The sequence below is a fragment of the Pezoporus occidentalis genome, unplaced genomic scaffold, assembly GCF_034315485.1.
Source record: "Pezoporus occidentalis ecotype Australia unplaced genomic scaffold, CSIRO_AGI_Poc_V1 ctg24, whole genome shotgun sequence".
NCBI lineage: Eukaryota > Metazoa > Chordata > Aves > Psittaciformes > Psittacidae > Pezoporus > Pezoporus occidentalis.
The window spans coordinates 5,157,327-5,173,847 of NW_026914285.1; the positions used below are offsets into that span (position 1 = coordinate 5,157,327).

The following is a 16,521-nucleotide window of genomic DNA, read 5'->3' on the forward strand; positions in this document are numbered from 1 at the left end:
GGTATGTGTTCTGACATGAAGTCTACAAGAAGTAAGAAGAGCAGCAGAAAATGAAAATGCGTTTTTTCTCTTGAAAAAGTATATATTCCTAGTTTTAACCTGATGTAGTAAAATATACATGTGTATATTGTGTTTATATTTTGTTATATTTTAAGTATTATAAACTACTTTGTATTATATAATAAAAATATTATGTATATTATAAAATACTTTAAGTATTTATAAAGCCAGAAAGTGATTGGCTTCCTCATAAATAATGTTAGAAGTAAAATGTTCCCCAGTATTTTTGTATGTCAAAGTAATGCTCAATGAAGTGTGACGTGATGAGAATTTTTCTATGTGCTTTAGAGGGGCCAGGATTTTATCCGTGGAATAAAGTGAGAACTATTTCTGCAAGACAGAGTCCAAACATTGGCAAAGGAAGTTTTAATAGATTTTTACATGACACAAAGCCAAAAGTATTCATAAATTACTGATGTCTCAAATTCCATGGCAAAAATCCTACCAAGTCCAACAGCAGATTTTCCCCCGACTGCCGTGGTCATGAGATCAGAAATGAGAGAGCAAAAATCAGCTTGATGCTTAGTATGTATTTTAACATTATAAAACGTGTAACCAACAACATTAGAACAGTTCATTCATGCAGTACTTCTAATTAGAAAAGCATGATCAGGAGGCCCTCCAGAAATCTGTGAGGGGAAACCTCTGACTGCCAGTTAATGGTTTTGAATTTTGAATGCTTCTTTCCCCGTAGGATAAGGCTAAGTGGAGCAGGTAAAACTGCTACTTTTGTACATATTTTGTTGGTTATAAACACTACTGACAGCAATACTTCCTCTGTGCGCTGTTATTAAAACCAGTGGCACCAGTCCAGTTGCACTTCATTTTTTTAGAAGATGAAACACCAGTGCTGAGCACCATGTTAGCGGTTGAGTAATAAAATCGAAAATTACCCCTTTTACTGTGGTGTATGACATTATGGGTAGAGTTTTCCAAAGCCCTTCACTAACACAGTCAATTAGTAGCCTAAGCTACCAGTCGTTTTCAACTGTGGTTTAGCTTTTTTTCATCACATTTGCCTGAGATCCCAAGTTCTTTCCACTCCGTGGACTAGTTTTACTCCAGTGAAATAAAGACGCTCCATTTCCAAAACTTATAAGGTTCATTTATTGCCTCTAGTAACATATTATACTGTATAAATACTCTATCCTTGTTATATGTCCTTTTAAAAAAGCGATAACTTAGAAGATCACATTAGACAAGAAGTATAAAAATAAATATGCTCATTATATGCATTTATTACAAATTATAACCCTTCCCAGAAGGGAAAGAAATATAAAATACTTATGAAGTACATAAAATCTATAGTAATATATTTTACTATATACATATGGAAAGCCATATTCTCTCATTGTCTATGGACTGGCACAAACATTTTTTTATGTGAATGTTGGCATATTGCTGTGGACGGACCTGCTATCCTTCAGCTTTGTCTTCCCGCCTTAGCAGTGATTTGAGCACTACAAACCCATCAGAGGCCACATAGGAGAGGTTCCCATTCATAGCGGGATTGCTTGTTTAACTCAAATGCAAATAATTTCCATTGGCTGGGGTAAGGTAAAAGATCTGAACGTGAAAGCATGACTAGATGCTCACAAATGCCATCAGGCTGTTTGACAGGATGGTAGGACCGAGTTCCAATCAGACAAGCCAGTGGAAGGCATGCAGAAGGCACAAAAGACTGAGACACTACGTGCTCCATGAAGATTTCCACTTTTTCTAGCCTCTGCACTACATATGTCACCACAATGGTGTTGGGAGTGGAGAGAAATGGACAGGCACATTGGGATGACATAAAGATACTTTAGAAAAAGTGACATTCTAATTAGCCGTGGAGTTGACTGACTGTTCTTGGTACTTCTTACTCTTTACAGGTAGAGAATATGGCTTTATTTTTATATAAAACTATTCTCTGAAACAATAGCAGCCATGAATGACTTCTTTAAAGCTCCTTTTCCAATCCTGTTTTTTGCCCTTCGTGAGGTAGGTAAGCCCTGACCAATTATTTTAAGCTATCTTTTCCACTCTCCTTTCCCTCCCCTTCCTACACATGGGGACTTGATCAGTACCACAATGTAAATCCAAAAGAAGGGAGAAATAACCAAACCCCGAAATGTTTGCTTAAACGTGTTTCAGGCACTGCTCACATTTTGTTTAATTTGTAACAGACTTTAAAAAAGGCAATTATAATGCCCTTGGGCCTTATCTGCTGAAGATGAGCGAGTGACATGGGTCTGCTATCCTATCAAACTTTCAGTTGGCAGGGTATTTTTAGGATGCAATGCCAACTAAAGCAATTTGCACTGTCCCACCTCAATGGATCCTCACCATGAATTTTGTATGCAAAAACACATGCACTGCCTCTAGCCCTCTGTTTTTTTTTTTCAGTGCACTGTTCCGAAGGAAAATAAAATAATAAAACATGTTAGCTTTCCCAACTTAAACAATTTAACTGCAGTCCGTAACACTGCAGAAATCTATTAGGTGTTTTGGTTTCTTGGAAGGCTCACAGCTTTCTTGTGGCAGCACGCTGCCATCATAAGAAATACATTTCAGCAACCTCTTCTTGAAACCTTTCCCGCACGTCTTAGAGCAGGGTGACCAGTCCCCCAGCTGCCACTGTGGGCAGGGCACATCGGCACAGGGACGCACGTCGCTGGGCTTCAGCTCCTGGGCACAGTCGGCGGCCAGCCGCCCCTGGGGATCCCGGCATTCCACTGCCCGCCGCTGCCAGCCTGAGCCACACGACTTGGAGCACTCGCCCCAATCCTTGATTACCCACTCGGAGGAGATGATCTCCCTGATGGCATTGAAGGACTCTTTCTTTCTAGTGGGTGCTTTCTCTGACCCAGGCTGCGAGGGCTTCTTCACAAAATAGGTGAACTTGATCTTGGGCTGTGGCAGGTCTCCTACTGTGAGGACCTGGATCGTCAGGGGCTCCTTCAGAGGACTGAAACTGCGGATCCTCTCCAAGGCAGCGGAGGAGCCGCTGTACCTCAGCACGCTGCCCTTGTAGGTGATGTCCTGCTCCAGTGTTGACAGGGTGTAATCACCGTTGAGGACATAGGTGCCATCTGCAGCTTTGATGGCGAGGAAGCTGCCGTCATGCCTTGCACCCCTGTGGTTTCGCTGCTTCACCTCGATGTTCGTCGCCCCAGCTGGGATGGTGACAACATCATGGTAGCCAGGTCTGACCAAGAGAAAAGAGAAAGACTGAATCCTCTGCTCTTCCCTGTGAAAGGGAAGAAGCTGCCCCACAGAAAACTGGATTTTATTTGAAGATGAAGCACTAAACTCGTGAGCTCTCAACCTAGTCAAACTAATGGTTTAAGGGATTTGCAAAATCACATCCCAAATTATTGCTACAGTAGAGCTTGTAAGGGGCTTTCTTTCACTGGGATCTATCTCACTGTAAGTTATCCTTAGTCAGGTGGCTCTGACAGATCAAATCTGTTCCAAACATAAACTGGGACAACATTTCACCTTGGAAATCCAAAACTTGAAAATCCAAAACTTGGAAACCCAAAACTTACACCAACGAAACATTCCCCAGAATAAAATAAAAGCAGCAGTTCCATACTCACTTTGCTCTAACAAGTGTGCCAGACACTTTCTTGCAAGTGGATCCATTGCCACCGCAGATACCACATTTATCAAACTTCTTATTGGACCCTATCATACGGTCACAGCCAGCCTTTACACACTGCCCCTGGACGCAGACAGAGGTGGAATCGGGGCTACACAGAGTACCATCCACAACCTTTGCAGGGAACAAGCAGTAGGGCGTTTGATTATAAGAGGCACATTACTCTGAAATTGCTCAATACAGAAACATACCAAATGCAAAATACGGACAGGTGGAAGACCTGCAGCACCCCTATTTTCAGGGCTTTCTAAACTAAAATTCAAAGCAGCCCCCAGACAGTTGGAGATATGCATGCTATTTTCATCCCACTTGCAACAATGATGCCATAGTGACCCGATAAACCAACCAATTTCTTTTAATGCCCCCTCCCCCCCCAAACCCTACCCCACAGAACTGTTTTACTGATTTCATGGTAAAGAAAGAACTTTGTTTTCTAATATCCCTAGAAGGGAGTCATGTCCTCAAAGGACAGGACCAAAATTGCTTTTAATGGTTTTCAATGTACCCTTTATTTCTAGGAGCACTGCCCTACAAAAAACTTCTGTGTCATCACCCTGGTAGTTATTGGCTCTCACCATTGTATGGCAGCGAGTTCAAGTAGCTATGCAAGATGAACATTTTTCCTTTTGTTTATTTTAAGCTGTCAGCATATTAGTAACTGGTATGAGAAAGCACCAATGTTGCGGCAAAGAGCCACCAGAGTTTTCCAAACATATCTCAGTGTAGTCACATCGGTGTTAGGAAAGGAAACTAGGGTGGAGTGGGTAGAGGAGGCAGTATGGGTGAAGTAACTGGAAGGACTGTGCCAGAATATCTAAAGCATGCTTGCACTGATCAAGCTGTACATGTGGGAAAAGGAGAAAGTAGAATCTAGCTGAAACATGAGAAAGACATGATTTCACATTTCTAAACTGCTTGACTCTTAACTTCACATAAAGATTAGAGGAAATAAAAATCCTATTCATGATTAGATGGATGAGGTATGGTTTTGACGTACCTTTGGCTGTAAAACAAAGAAGTATCCTGTTCCTTTTGCTCGGCAGACCAGCTTGCATCTGTCCTTCGGAGACACACCGGCAAACTTGGGTGTCCACTCCACTGCAGGTCCACTTCCAAAGGGAGACTTGGAAAACTCATTGTGCTTTTCGCATTGTTCCTCCCTAAAGGTTTTGCCTGCAGGCAGAAGAAAGACAGGTGGACATAAGCTCATGTTCTGTACATGCTCTTCCTCCACAAGATACCCTTCCTCTGCCTCAGAAACGGGGAAAAGATTACCATCATTGTCTGGACAGTCCTCAATGTTACATGATCTGTATTGCACCCGCTTTCCTTCACAGTATTTTCCCCCATTCCTCGGGACAGGGTTGTCACACTCCCTGAAGGAGTACTGCACTCCACCACCGCAGGTCCGGGAGCACTCTCCCCACGCCCCCCAGGACCCCCAGCTCCCATGCACTGGTGTCTGGAAGGACAAGCAAAAGCAGAAAGAAAAAGTTAATACAGTAAAAGCAAACCAAAAGCAAACCACAAAACCCACAATCATGCTCATTTCTACCTAAGCCAGTTATAGAAAAAAAGCTGTTTATCAGTTATCTGACTCCATTTATTCAAGCCCTTTTAACTGATTATTCCCACTGAAGCATTATGCATGCTGCTGTGCACCCCAAGATATATTCCCATTTCTTTTTTAATACTTACATCATAATGCTTCTTCTCAGTTTTATTCACACACTTGCCATTCATGCACCACTTCCCTTCCCCACAACTGGTGCCGTCTGCCCAAGGGAAGTGTTTGGTTTGGCACACAAGCAGTCCCCCAGAAGTGCCAGTACACCACAGTGTCGTACACGTACTGGCTGCATCGGGACAGTGCTTGGACTCATCTCCAAATGTAAACTGGCACTGTCTGTTTGCATCGTACAAAGTGCCAGGCAAGTCAGAAGGAAGCTGGATTGGTTTGTGGGGCTTGTCCAACAGACACTCACCTGAAAAGGAAGAAAAAAGAAAAATAGTAAACAAAAAAGCAGCAGACAATTGTGTCAGTGAATTCAGCTTCAAAAGGGAACTGCATTCACTTTGTAATGTAAATCTCTGAAACAATTTGTGCATCACTGCTGTCTTCTAAATTCACGGGCAGCATGTAAAGGGTTAACTCTATGCTGTAGCAGAAAGCACTGGGATGGATGGAAGGAAGGAAGGAAGAAAGGAAGTGGGGGGGGGGAAGAGGGGGAAAAGGGGAAAGAAAAGTGGAAAAATGAAAATGGAAAAAAAAGATAAAGGAAGGAAAAAAAGGAAAAGAAAGGAAGGAAAAGAAAAGAAGGAAAGGAAGGAAAAGAAAGGGAAAGAAAGGGAAAGAGAAAGAAAAGAGAAAGAAAAAAGAAAAGAAAAAAGAAAAAAAGAAAAGAAAATGAGAAAATCAAAAAGGAGAAAAGAGAGAAGGGAAAAAGGGAAGAAAAGCAAAGCAAAGAGAAAAGGCTACTAAATCACAACAGCTTAAACACCACAACAATGGAAAGCTTAATAATCTTACCATGACCGTTATCCAAAAATGTTGTAATCATGTAGGCACTACACGGAGACCACGGCTGGCTGCGGTCCAGATTGGAAAGCATAGATGCCATCATGTGGAAGTCCCGGCTTATTCCATTAATACCAGCACACTGCTTTGCATCGTCATGAGGCATGTTAAACACGTGGCCTTAAGAAAAAAAAAAAAAGGAAAAGTCTGTGATTTTAGGAAGTCTGTCCTATGCATTACCAATACTGTTCTAAGTACTACTCTGAGCTGCTCACAGCTTGGTCTTTAAATAATAACCTGAACCCTGCCAAATTTTAAGCAAATGGTACCATATCTTAGCTCCCCTCACAGCCCCCTCATGCTTTTTTTCCTGCTATCCATCAGATACACAGCTCTTGCAGTCAGTGCTGTGCAGACAGGATTTGCTTTCCGCAGTTCAACCCTACTACAAGGCAAAGTTTGGCCTCCTCCCACCTGCCCTGGGGAGCGAGGGGCAAGCCCACAGTGTGGGCTGGGCAGCTCCTTGCTTTACAGCATTGAGCTGGTTTCAATTAATCACGTGAAATCGCCCTTCAAAGCTTCAAGTACCTAGTTCGTGGGCTGTTGTAAAGGCAGCCTGTAAACCATCATCTTCTATGATAGAGCAACTGCGGTTTAGATCACAAACCGTCCCCACATCAGCCATCCCAAGAGTATCACATGTCTTGGCACCGCAAAGGTCCTGTAAAAAAAGGCAGTTTCATTATTAATCAGATCAGAGACTTAACCTTGGCAAGAAAACACGCAGCCCTGGCAGTCTGCCTTTACTTATGGAAAGAGCTTAAATATTCAGCACTTCAATGGGTATGATGGCAAAAATCTGTCTTTGGAACATACACAAGGGTTACACGTAGAAATAAAATGCATAATTTCCATACTAAATCTGCTAAAAATATATGAGGCAGAAACACACTGCACATACTGTGAGTTTCACCTGAGATGGTGCAAACAGCAAAATAAGCAACTAAATGAAAAGCAGCTAATTTTATTTTCAGTCTACTTTGCTGAAGCTGTGATGACACAAGACTGCCCCTGAACACTTTTTCAGAGGTCTCCTGGTACAGGGAACCTCTGGGGTTTGGGAGCAATGGGCATGGGGATGGATTTGACCTCTGTGTCCCTCACCTGCCTGGTGAAAAGGATTGCTGTGTCGTAGTGCTCCGCGTGCCGATCACTGGGTGGGTTGTGCTGCTTCTGCCAGCTGCAGAAGTTTCTCAAAGTAAGGGCTGCGTTGGAAGAGATATCAGGTCCCTTCCGCTCCTCATAAATGACCATGATTTTCACCACCACGAGGCTGATGGAGTTGCGAATGCTGGGATGCTTGTACAACTTGGCTGCCACAGAGAGCAGCGTCAGGAGATAGTGCTTCAGCCCGCTGCCGTGGAACTCGGCCATGGACTGGTCGGCTACCAGCATGGTCTCCACGTAGCGGGGGCTGGACACGAACCTTTTTTTCCTTCTGCTTCCCGTTTCTGCATTAAAAAAGGAAAGGAAGAGGGAAGGAAAGCGCAGGTGAGCACAACAAAAGAAATACCGTTGCGAGAGACTACCTTAAGGGACCCAAATCCCACCAATACTCAAGATTTGCACCACAGGGATATACCCTACGGCCCGCGCCCGTCTCCTACCCCCAAATTTCGGCAGTGGCGGCTGAATAACCCCTCCCCTTACCGCCGCCGGCCAGAGAAGCGATACCCGCGCCACGGTGGGCGTACACCCCGCCGCCCCTCGGGGTGGGGACGAAGTGGAAGCACTGGCCGGTCCCCACCGCCAGTCCCCTCTGGGTCGGGGGCGCAGGGCGAGGCAGAGCGCCCTTCTCCTTTCTTCCCCTCCCCGCGGAGGGCGGCGCGGCTCCCCGACGGTACCTGCGTGCCCGGAGGGCCCCGTTCCCGTCCCCTCCTCGGCCTCAGCCACGGCGCAGCGGGCAGCGGGGGCAGCGCGGCGGGCCCCGCGCAGGCGGAGGAGGTGGGCACCGCGGCTGTGCGCGGTGCCGGGGGCCGGCTGGATGAGGTACTGGCGGCCCTGAAGGGAGAAGGCGCCGCGCATCCCCGCGCATAGGCTGAGGGCGGCTGCGGAGCTAGGGTCCCGGTTGACGGTGCCGGAATAGAAGCAGCGAGAGAGATCGTCCTCCGGCGGCGGCGGCGGCCCGCCCAGGTACTGCAGGGTGAAGTCCGGGGCCAGGAAGCTGCTGTCCGGCTCCAGCTCCAGCGTCAGAGGCTCCCCGAAGGCCTCCAGGCGGAAGCGCTGCCGGCCGCCGACAGCGCCCAGGCGCCGCGGCACCACCAGCGCCTGCCGCTCCGCGCTGCACAGCCCCAGCAGTGCCGACAGCACCGGCACCAGCACCGGCACCAGCACCAGCACGGGCGCCGGCAGGCGCCCCGCGGTCCTCATTGCGGCCGCCGAGCTCGGGACGGGCAAGGCTTGCTGCTGCAGCCGCCGGCTTGACGGAGCCCTTTTTATTGCTTTATTTGGTTTTATAGATAGATATATTTAGAATTTTTTGCTTTCAGGTTTTGGGGGTCTCTTTAGTTTCTTTCTGCCGGTGAAGCAGTGGGAAGGGTCCCGCAGTCACTGCAGAGGCGGCGTCGGCATCCCCATGGCCGGTAGCGCGGCGACGGGGAGCGAGGGTCTGCGAGGGGAGCGGCCGGTCCGCTCCGTCCGTCTCTCGGTCCTCTTCCTCTCGCTGCCTTTTCTCCTTCCCGCCGCCGCTTCCTTAGCTCTCCCCAGCAGCAGCGGGCGGGGAGTCAGCTCCGCTCCGGCGAGTCTCCGCTCGCCCCTCCGGCAGCCCCGGGACGGGCCCGCCGACGCTTCCACGGGCCTGCGTGGCGGGGAGGAGGCGAGCGCCGAGAAGCTTCCCGTGCTTGCGGAGCACAGAACAGAGCGTACAGGAAACTCAGCACTCCGCACCCCTCCGCTGCGCTCCCGGCTCCTCCGCCGTGCGGGGTGAGTGCAGCAGCAGTGGCCGCCGCCGCCCTTTATGGGGTTTGCCCGGGCCGCCCCCACCCCGGCGCGCCCCGCCGCCCCCCGCCGCGCCGCCACTCTCCTGCGCTGCTGAGCTCACTGCGTGCGTAACGCTGCCGCGGGCGGCCCCCGCCTCCCGTGCCCCCCCGACGGGGCGGGACGGGGCGCGGCGCTGCGGGCAGAGCCAGGGGTCGGTCCTCAGCTGCCGGGTGGGGGGCGGCTGCGCTCTGCCCTGCCCCTGCACCCTCCCCGCTGCGCTCCGCTCCGGGGCCGCCCGACGGCTGCGGCCTCCGTGTGTGCCCCGGCCCCCGAGGGCTCGACCCGGGGTCTGTGCGGGCAGGAGGAGGGCGCAGCCCCCGCCGCGCCCCCAACCCCTTCAACCCTCTCTCTGCTCCGCGGGGCGCACGCCCCTCGCTTGAGCACCCGGATGGGCTTTGGACAGCCACCGGCCCACCTATCCCCCCTACGCCCTGGGCTGGGGAGCAGCAGGTGGACATACAGGGGCTCGTGTGTAGGGAGGGAGATCCGTGGTCGTATTTGTGGACTTGCCTTTTCCCATTTTCCTTTTTCTCTTTTCCTTTTTCCTTCTCCCACCTTTCCTTTTTCCTATTCCCTTTTTCCTGTTTCCTTTTTCCTATTCCCTTTTTCTTGTTTCCTTTTTCCTTCCCCACCTTTCCTTTTACCTTCCCTTCCCTCATTTCTTTTTTTTTCCTTTTAAGCAATTTTTGCCCTTTCACAGCCCTAATAGCTTCAGTCAGCCATGCACCTGTACTTCTGGGAAAGGGTCCCTTTTAAATCATTTAAACAGAGACATTTACATAGGTACAGCCAATATTTTCCTTTGAAGCCATAACCAACCATAGCGGCACGACTAATCCACTTAATTCTTTATATGTAGCATGCATGTGATGTGCTCAGCCCCAAGAATACTTCCTTCTCCTTGTTGAGGCCTTTTTAGAGAATGAGGGCAAAGCAGAGCAGGAGGTTTAGAACTAGATTATTTTTAAAGTCCCTTCCAACCCAAACCATTCTGCTATTCTGTGATTCTATGAAGTGGTGAGCAAATGGGTGAATGAAATGAAAACAGAAGCAGCAGTGTACCTGTTGGTGACAGCTCCTAGCCTGTGAATTCACCAGGATGCTTTGGTGACAGCTGACACTACGTTTTACACAAGAGTAAAACTCAGAGGCTGAAACCAGAAGTAGTGGGATACATTATCCTTGTCACAGAACGAACAGTTCTAAATTTTTACATATCCACTTCTCTCTTCAGGTGGAGGCCACTAAATTTAAACCAGAGGGTTTTCTTCCTGATTTAAAGCTCCATGCCGCTTAAACATGGAGCCGCATTTCTGTGTCAATTGCACAGTGTGATTGCCTGCTAACTCCCAATAATACATGTATTTCCCATGGTGTTCTGTAAAACATGCAAGTTTAGGAACACACATTTGTTGAAGTTGTGAAAAAAAACACCCATATGAAATGATGAACCCTGTTTCACAGTTACTTATTCTGCAAAAGCAGCATTGTCCCATCTAGTGATGAGCAGAACCAGAACTGGGCCTCCAAGGGGAGATTTTCCTTGGCACACAGCACAACATACTGGGGGTTCTGAGCAGATCACTGGTGTGGGGAGGCTGCAGTTGCTGCCTGTCGGTACATGAGTGGAAATATCCATTCAGTCACAATTTAGGCTTAATTTCTCGTTTGGGTCGGAGATGCCAATCTCTACCCTTATCTTCGTGCCCAACTCAGTCATGCTTTTCCTAGGATAGAAAACTGCCAACAGAGGCAGAGCTCATTCATGCAGTTAATTTTGTGTTGCACGTGATACATACCTAGCAGTTGTATGGGTTTTGAACACTTACGGAGTTATGGGTTTAAAAGTACATACATATTGTCTAGGAAATACAGAATTGAAAGTAAAGCGTTTTTATAATGTGTTTTTTAACTTACATTTGTTCAAAGTAGCCATGCTTGCAAAGCTACTAATTAAAATGATGCAAACTCCCAATCCGTCATGGTGGGCAGTGTAATGCCTTGATCGGGAGGGGACTAGAGCCGGTCGACCTCGGTGTCCACCACGGGCAGGGCCACCCAGCTGCCGGTGCTCCTCTCTGGTAGTATTCTGGTGTTTTTTTTTAACGCAAAATCTCCGATTTGAAAAAGCCCTGACCACCTTAAAACAGATGATTTTTTTTGTTGTGTGGGTTTTTTTTTGTTTTTTTTTTTTTTTCTGTGTGTGAAACGTCTTCGCCTTGTTCCACCAGGTGGCAGTCGTCTATTAGAAATTTCCCTTGGAGGGCGTATCACTGTTCACCTCTCAGGCTTTGAGCTGCGCTCGGGGGGTTACATGCAAGCACTGTTCTTAACAGTGATTAGAGCAAAACTTGTCCAGCACTTTATATAGTATCTAAGCAAGTGTTTTAGTAAAGATCTGGGCAACTGCCTTGTTTTCCACTTGTTGCCAGGTGCGCGTGCTGCTGTGCGCAGGTAGGCACATCAATGCTTTTGCACTGCATGAACACCAATTACCTTGGGAAAAAGCATTTACAAAAGGTTTGCTACCTGACAAATGTCCAATATCACCACACACCACTTGCATGTTGTACAGCCCTGTAAGCGCTGAAATTGCTCTCTGTGAGTAGACCCAGTGGGTTTTGCTGAATTATTCACGACAAGAAAGCATGTGTTATATTTGCAATCCGTACCATATCTAATCCATATCAACTCCCATCCCATTTTGTGTAAATTAAAATTTGGAAAGTTGGACGTACCGAACTTTTGCAGGATTTCACTTAGCGAGATAAACCCTAGAAAAGGCATACTACTTGTCTTTTTAGTAAGTACCTATCTCTGCTTGGGAAAAAAACTGTCAAGGTGCGGTACACAAAATTACAAAGCAAGGAAAGCCACCAGGTGGCGCTAATGGATCATCAGATTTTAGTCCGCAGAGCAGGAATGGTTTTTAAGGGATCAGACCTAGACATATTAACGATAAGTATTAACGATAGTGAAGCTTTGATTTCTTTGGCAGTGTTTGCATAAACTACTGTTTCCAATGTGCCAAACTCACACTTTATCAGCCTGTTTGTTTAGGTGCTGCAGAACAATTGCTCCCATCCAAAACTTGCCATGTAGAATTAAAACAGTAGGTGGCACATTAGGCCCACTGAATAAGGGGATTAAAGACATGCTGCTGCTGCTAAAAAAAAACACAAAAACCTCAGGAGGACACTTCCAATAACCTTCAGCCTTTTTTTCCTTTTCTTTTCTTTCTTGGTTTTTTTTTTTTTTTTTTTTTAAATTCATCTGATGCAGAGCTCTTTTCCCATTGCTGGCTGTGACTACTGAAAGGTTCACCCACAAGCAACACTTCTACTCTAAGCACTATCTGCCCCCATTGTCATCTTGGGTGAATGACTGTATCAACCAGGATTATTTATAGAGATTATTCCTCTGTGATGTCTTTTGTGATAGGTGTGATTAGCTTAGTATCTTTGCTGTTTATTGTTGATTTGGATGTCATTAATACTTGGGGCTTTTTTAAGCAGAATAACAGGGATAAGAGAGAAATCCTCTGATTTTGCCTGAGGATTTTGATAATCAGCAGTACTGAAACAAAAAAACAAAACAGTGTCCACCATCCCTTTAAAGAGAAGTATACACGTTTATTTTGGAGGATGAGAGGATTTACTGGATTTAACTCACATAGTAATCTGTTTCCTAGTAATTCTTCCTTTTTAATAAACTAATTATCAAAGACACTGCAAAAAATAGATGCAGAAATTTTGGTATCCCCAAAATTTTATCCCTAAATAGCCTATGTAGGCCTGCATACACTCAAAGTGAACCCCTACCAATTCCTTCTACTGTCTGTTAGTAAACTTTTACCAAAATTGGATTCAGTGGGAACTTGGTTTACTGCTGGCTGTGTCAGTTAAACATTTTATTATTCAGCAGATCTAATGCACCAAACTCTGGAGTTCAGGATTTAGGTTAGTTCAGTTTATAAAAGTAAGGGCAGTCAGGAGTCTTCATTTAAAGTCAACAGAATTTGTATAAATAAGAATCCATTTATTTGGTGCCAGTCCCTATTTAGACAAAAAAAATAAATTTGTAGATACTTTGCACTGACTAACATAATGCCACTTCCATGATTTTAATACGGTTATAGGCACTATAACTGATAGCATAATTTATCTCTTTAGCAATTTTTAATTGGGCATGGGTAGGAGCATATTAATCCAGGTCACCCTAGCACATCTCCTATAGACCATGTTATGAGCTGTCAAACTATCTTTCCATTGATTTTTTCTTGTGGCTTTTTCATACAAATTTTTCTATCTATCTGGTTTGTGTGTTTGCTCCTGAAATAAGCATAGTGAAAAATGTATTGAGCTTTGTCTATGATAAAATATTTTGAACCATTTATTGAGCAGACTGGTCTAGTGGAAGATGTCCCTGCCCATGGCAGGGAGGTTGGAACTAGATGATCTTTAAGGTCCCTTCCAACCCAATCCATTCTATGGGTTCATGATTTCATCACTGGAGTGGAGGGCAATAAAAAAACAGGAAGGCAAAAGTCAACAGAGCATAGGAACCGCTGCCGTGGGTCTTATTGTTGCCTTACTGTTTATCAGGCAACTCTAACCCCCCCCCCCCCCCCAGGCTCCTCTGGTGCTTGGAGTCCTCCTCAAGTTACAGCCACAAGTCATAGTCTTCTCCTGATTCTAATATTAGGTCAGCTCCAGTGGGGAAAACAATGATGTGGGTTGCCCTGGGACTGATGAGGAGTGCCTTTCTTTCCAAAGCTGTGCCCAGAGGAGGATGGCAGGGTATCATTGATAGTGGTCTCATTGGCTGATGCGTCTGAGCTGAATCAGCTCTGTGGCAAACATCAGGCCTTGGCTGTGACCAGGAGTTGGCTGCGTTCATAACCACATATATAACTGTCTACTGTAGTATCCCTATCTGCTCTGAGACATCAAAGGCTGTTAGTACCTCCTGGCTGTTTGTTAACTGATGTGCTTGTTAGAACCTGTGAGCTAGTGCGTTTTAAGTGATATGTTCTAAAGGTAGTGGTGGCAAAGCTGTGCATATATTTAATGCTAGTTTTCTGGCTAGATCAACACGAAGGGGATGGCCTAGCATTTAGTTTTATGTTATCCTCTCTCTCCAGCTATTATCAGTCATATACCAGAGTAAAAGTCTGTTGTCACAGCACAGTAAGTCTGAAGAGGGAAGTCTGCATAAGAATGTGAATTCAAACATGACTGTATCACACATAAATCCACAGGCAAGTGGTTTAAAAGGCTGTTGAGATCCAACATTTGTATCTCACTTTCTGGTGGTAGAAGCATTCCTAATGAAGAATTTGTGTCACCATCTAAATTTCTTGTGAACAGCTGACGTAAATCCAAATTTTCATGGTGAAAACAACTGCCAGTGTCAGATATACAAGAAAAAATCTCCCTGGAAAGAAGGGATCAAATAAAAGCAATCAGGCAAAACGAAATGTTGAATTATAGTATGTCTGCGAAAGTCTTTCAGAAGTTAAATATAACTGTAATGTTGGCTGCAAAGTCCCTCAGCAACTGGCAAGGAACACATTCATGCATACCCTGAACTCCACTGGCATTTTGATATTTTTATCACACTGCAATTTCAACAGATACCATGCTTTCTTCGTGTACTTTGGACAAAGGATTTCACAAGTACTGCAAGAAGTGTTACAGTTTCCATGAACGTCCTCATAATGAAAACTCATTGCTGTACGTTTTAATAAGATTTTACCTTCGAGACAGCTTTGTGATTGATGCAGGAGACAATTACCATCACTTACCAGGTGTGGGGCACGCTGATTCCAAAGGGGTTTCCATCTTGCTATATAATACTCTGCTTGTTGCTCTTCTGCTCTACGCAGAGGTGCTGGTCATTCTTTGTGACCATAGCCTGTGGTTATAACGCAGGTACTATTTATAAAAAGTGTGAAGAATTTTGAACATAAACAAACATTTTTGTTGGAATTAAATTCCAAGCTGGGCTGTTCCCTCACCCTGATTTTAGCACAGCCATGAAAACAATTGTGTTGGCTTAGCAGAAGCTGTGATGCATCGCAGCAAGTAGTGGAAATAGGCAGCTCAGCCTGGCAGTCAGGGAAAGGGCAGGAAACCCTCTGAGCTGGTGATGTTGTCCTGCCATTACTGGGTCTATTAGCTCATTGCAGTAATGCTTCCAGACTTAAACTGCCACGTACACATCATATTGTATTGAGCTTAACATGCTTGAGGGTGTACTAATATGAGGATCCATTTTACTAACCTTTTTCTTCTCACATTCTCCCTATATGACTTTAATAGCCTCATTTACATGCTTCACCTTATCCGTGTTTTTGTTTCATCCCCTCGTACCCCACCCTTCCTCCCTGTTAAGCTGAATAATCACTAGTTGGCAGTAAGTGTGTTTAACAAAGGGCAAAAACCATTAAGGAACATGATTAACTACTCTCCACTCCCCAAACAATTTATACACATGTTTAGACTCATCTGATCCATGGTTTGCTAAAAACTGGATTAGATGGGTTTCCTCTTGGTTTGCAGGGGTGAGTCTGACCCTCTTGAACTGAAGTTCTTGGGGCTTCTCTGTGTCTCAGTTTACTTGTATGCTTATGTCTCAGCATACTTGTTCTGAGAGGGTTCCTCTTTTCCTCCCTCTCCCTTTCCAAAAAGCGTCATATTTCCTATGTGTGTCTGAAGATGACTGCTGCTGGATAATTGATGTTTGTTGTAGTATTCATGTGAAAACTTTCTTTTTGCTTCTTGAGTAACCATGACATCTAGGGAAGAAAGTTAGACACTTTCTAAATGTGGTTATGAATTCACGTAAGAGGGGTTAGCGTATTGTCTGCTGTCTGTTATAGTTGAACATGCTGCTTGAGGTTACCTAAAAACACAGTTTGAAGTACAGACTTGTATTCATTATCAGGTTCTTCATCACCTATGACAGAGATATACTAATTGCAATAATCAAGGTAGTGTTCAAAACGCTAGACTGCCGTTTTTCCAATTTTTCTTTCAACACGTGAAATGTTTTCACCTTGTGAAATGTTTGTCTGCACTTAACTATAATGAAAGGGAATTCCCCAGATACCAGTCCTGGGCGTATTTGGTATCCTTTATAAAAGTTAGAGAGTTCGCATTTTAACATCTAAATGATTTAGATCACTCTGTCACCTTTGCTGATACTAAATAATCCCCAACTTGTGACACATTGGTGTGTGACACATAGTTGACAC

The 16,521-nt window shown here is 45.4% G+C and overlaps 1 protein-coding gene across 1 annotated transcript; it reads right to left on the reverse strand.

Annotated features, from left to right (window-relative positions):
- Positions 1–1,143: 1,143 nt before the first annotated feature.
- On the reverse strand, positions 1,144–8,655 carry ADAMTS1 (ADAM metallopeptidase with thrombospondin type 1 motif 1). Its single transcript, XM_062622147.1, has 9 exons — positions 8,129–8,655; positions 7,389–7,735; positions 6,813–6,945; positions 6,237–6,404; positions 5,405–5,691; positions 4,982–5,168; positions 4,704–4,879; positions 3,645–3,820; positions 1,144–3,250 (listed from the first exon to the last, which is right to left on the reverse strand). The coding sequence occupies exons 1-9, from the start codon at positions 8,652–8,654 to the stop codon at positions 2,509–2,511; spliced, it is 2,742 nt and encodes a 913-aa protein (XP_062478131.1). The 5' UTR covers position 8,655; the 3' UTR covers positions 1,144–2,508.
- Between the last annotated feature and the right edge of the window lie 7,866 nt (positions 8,656–16,521).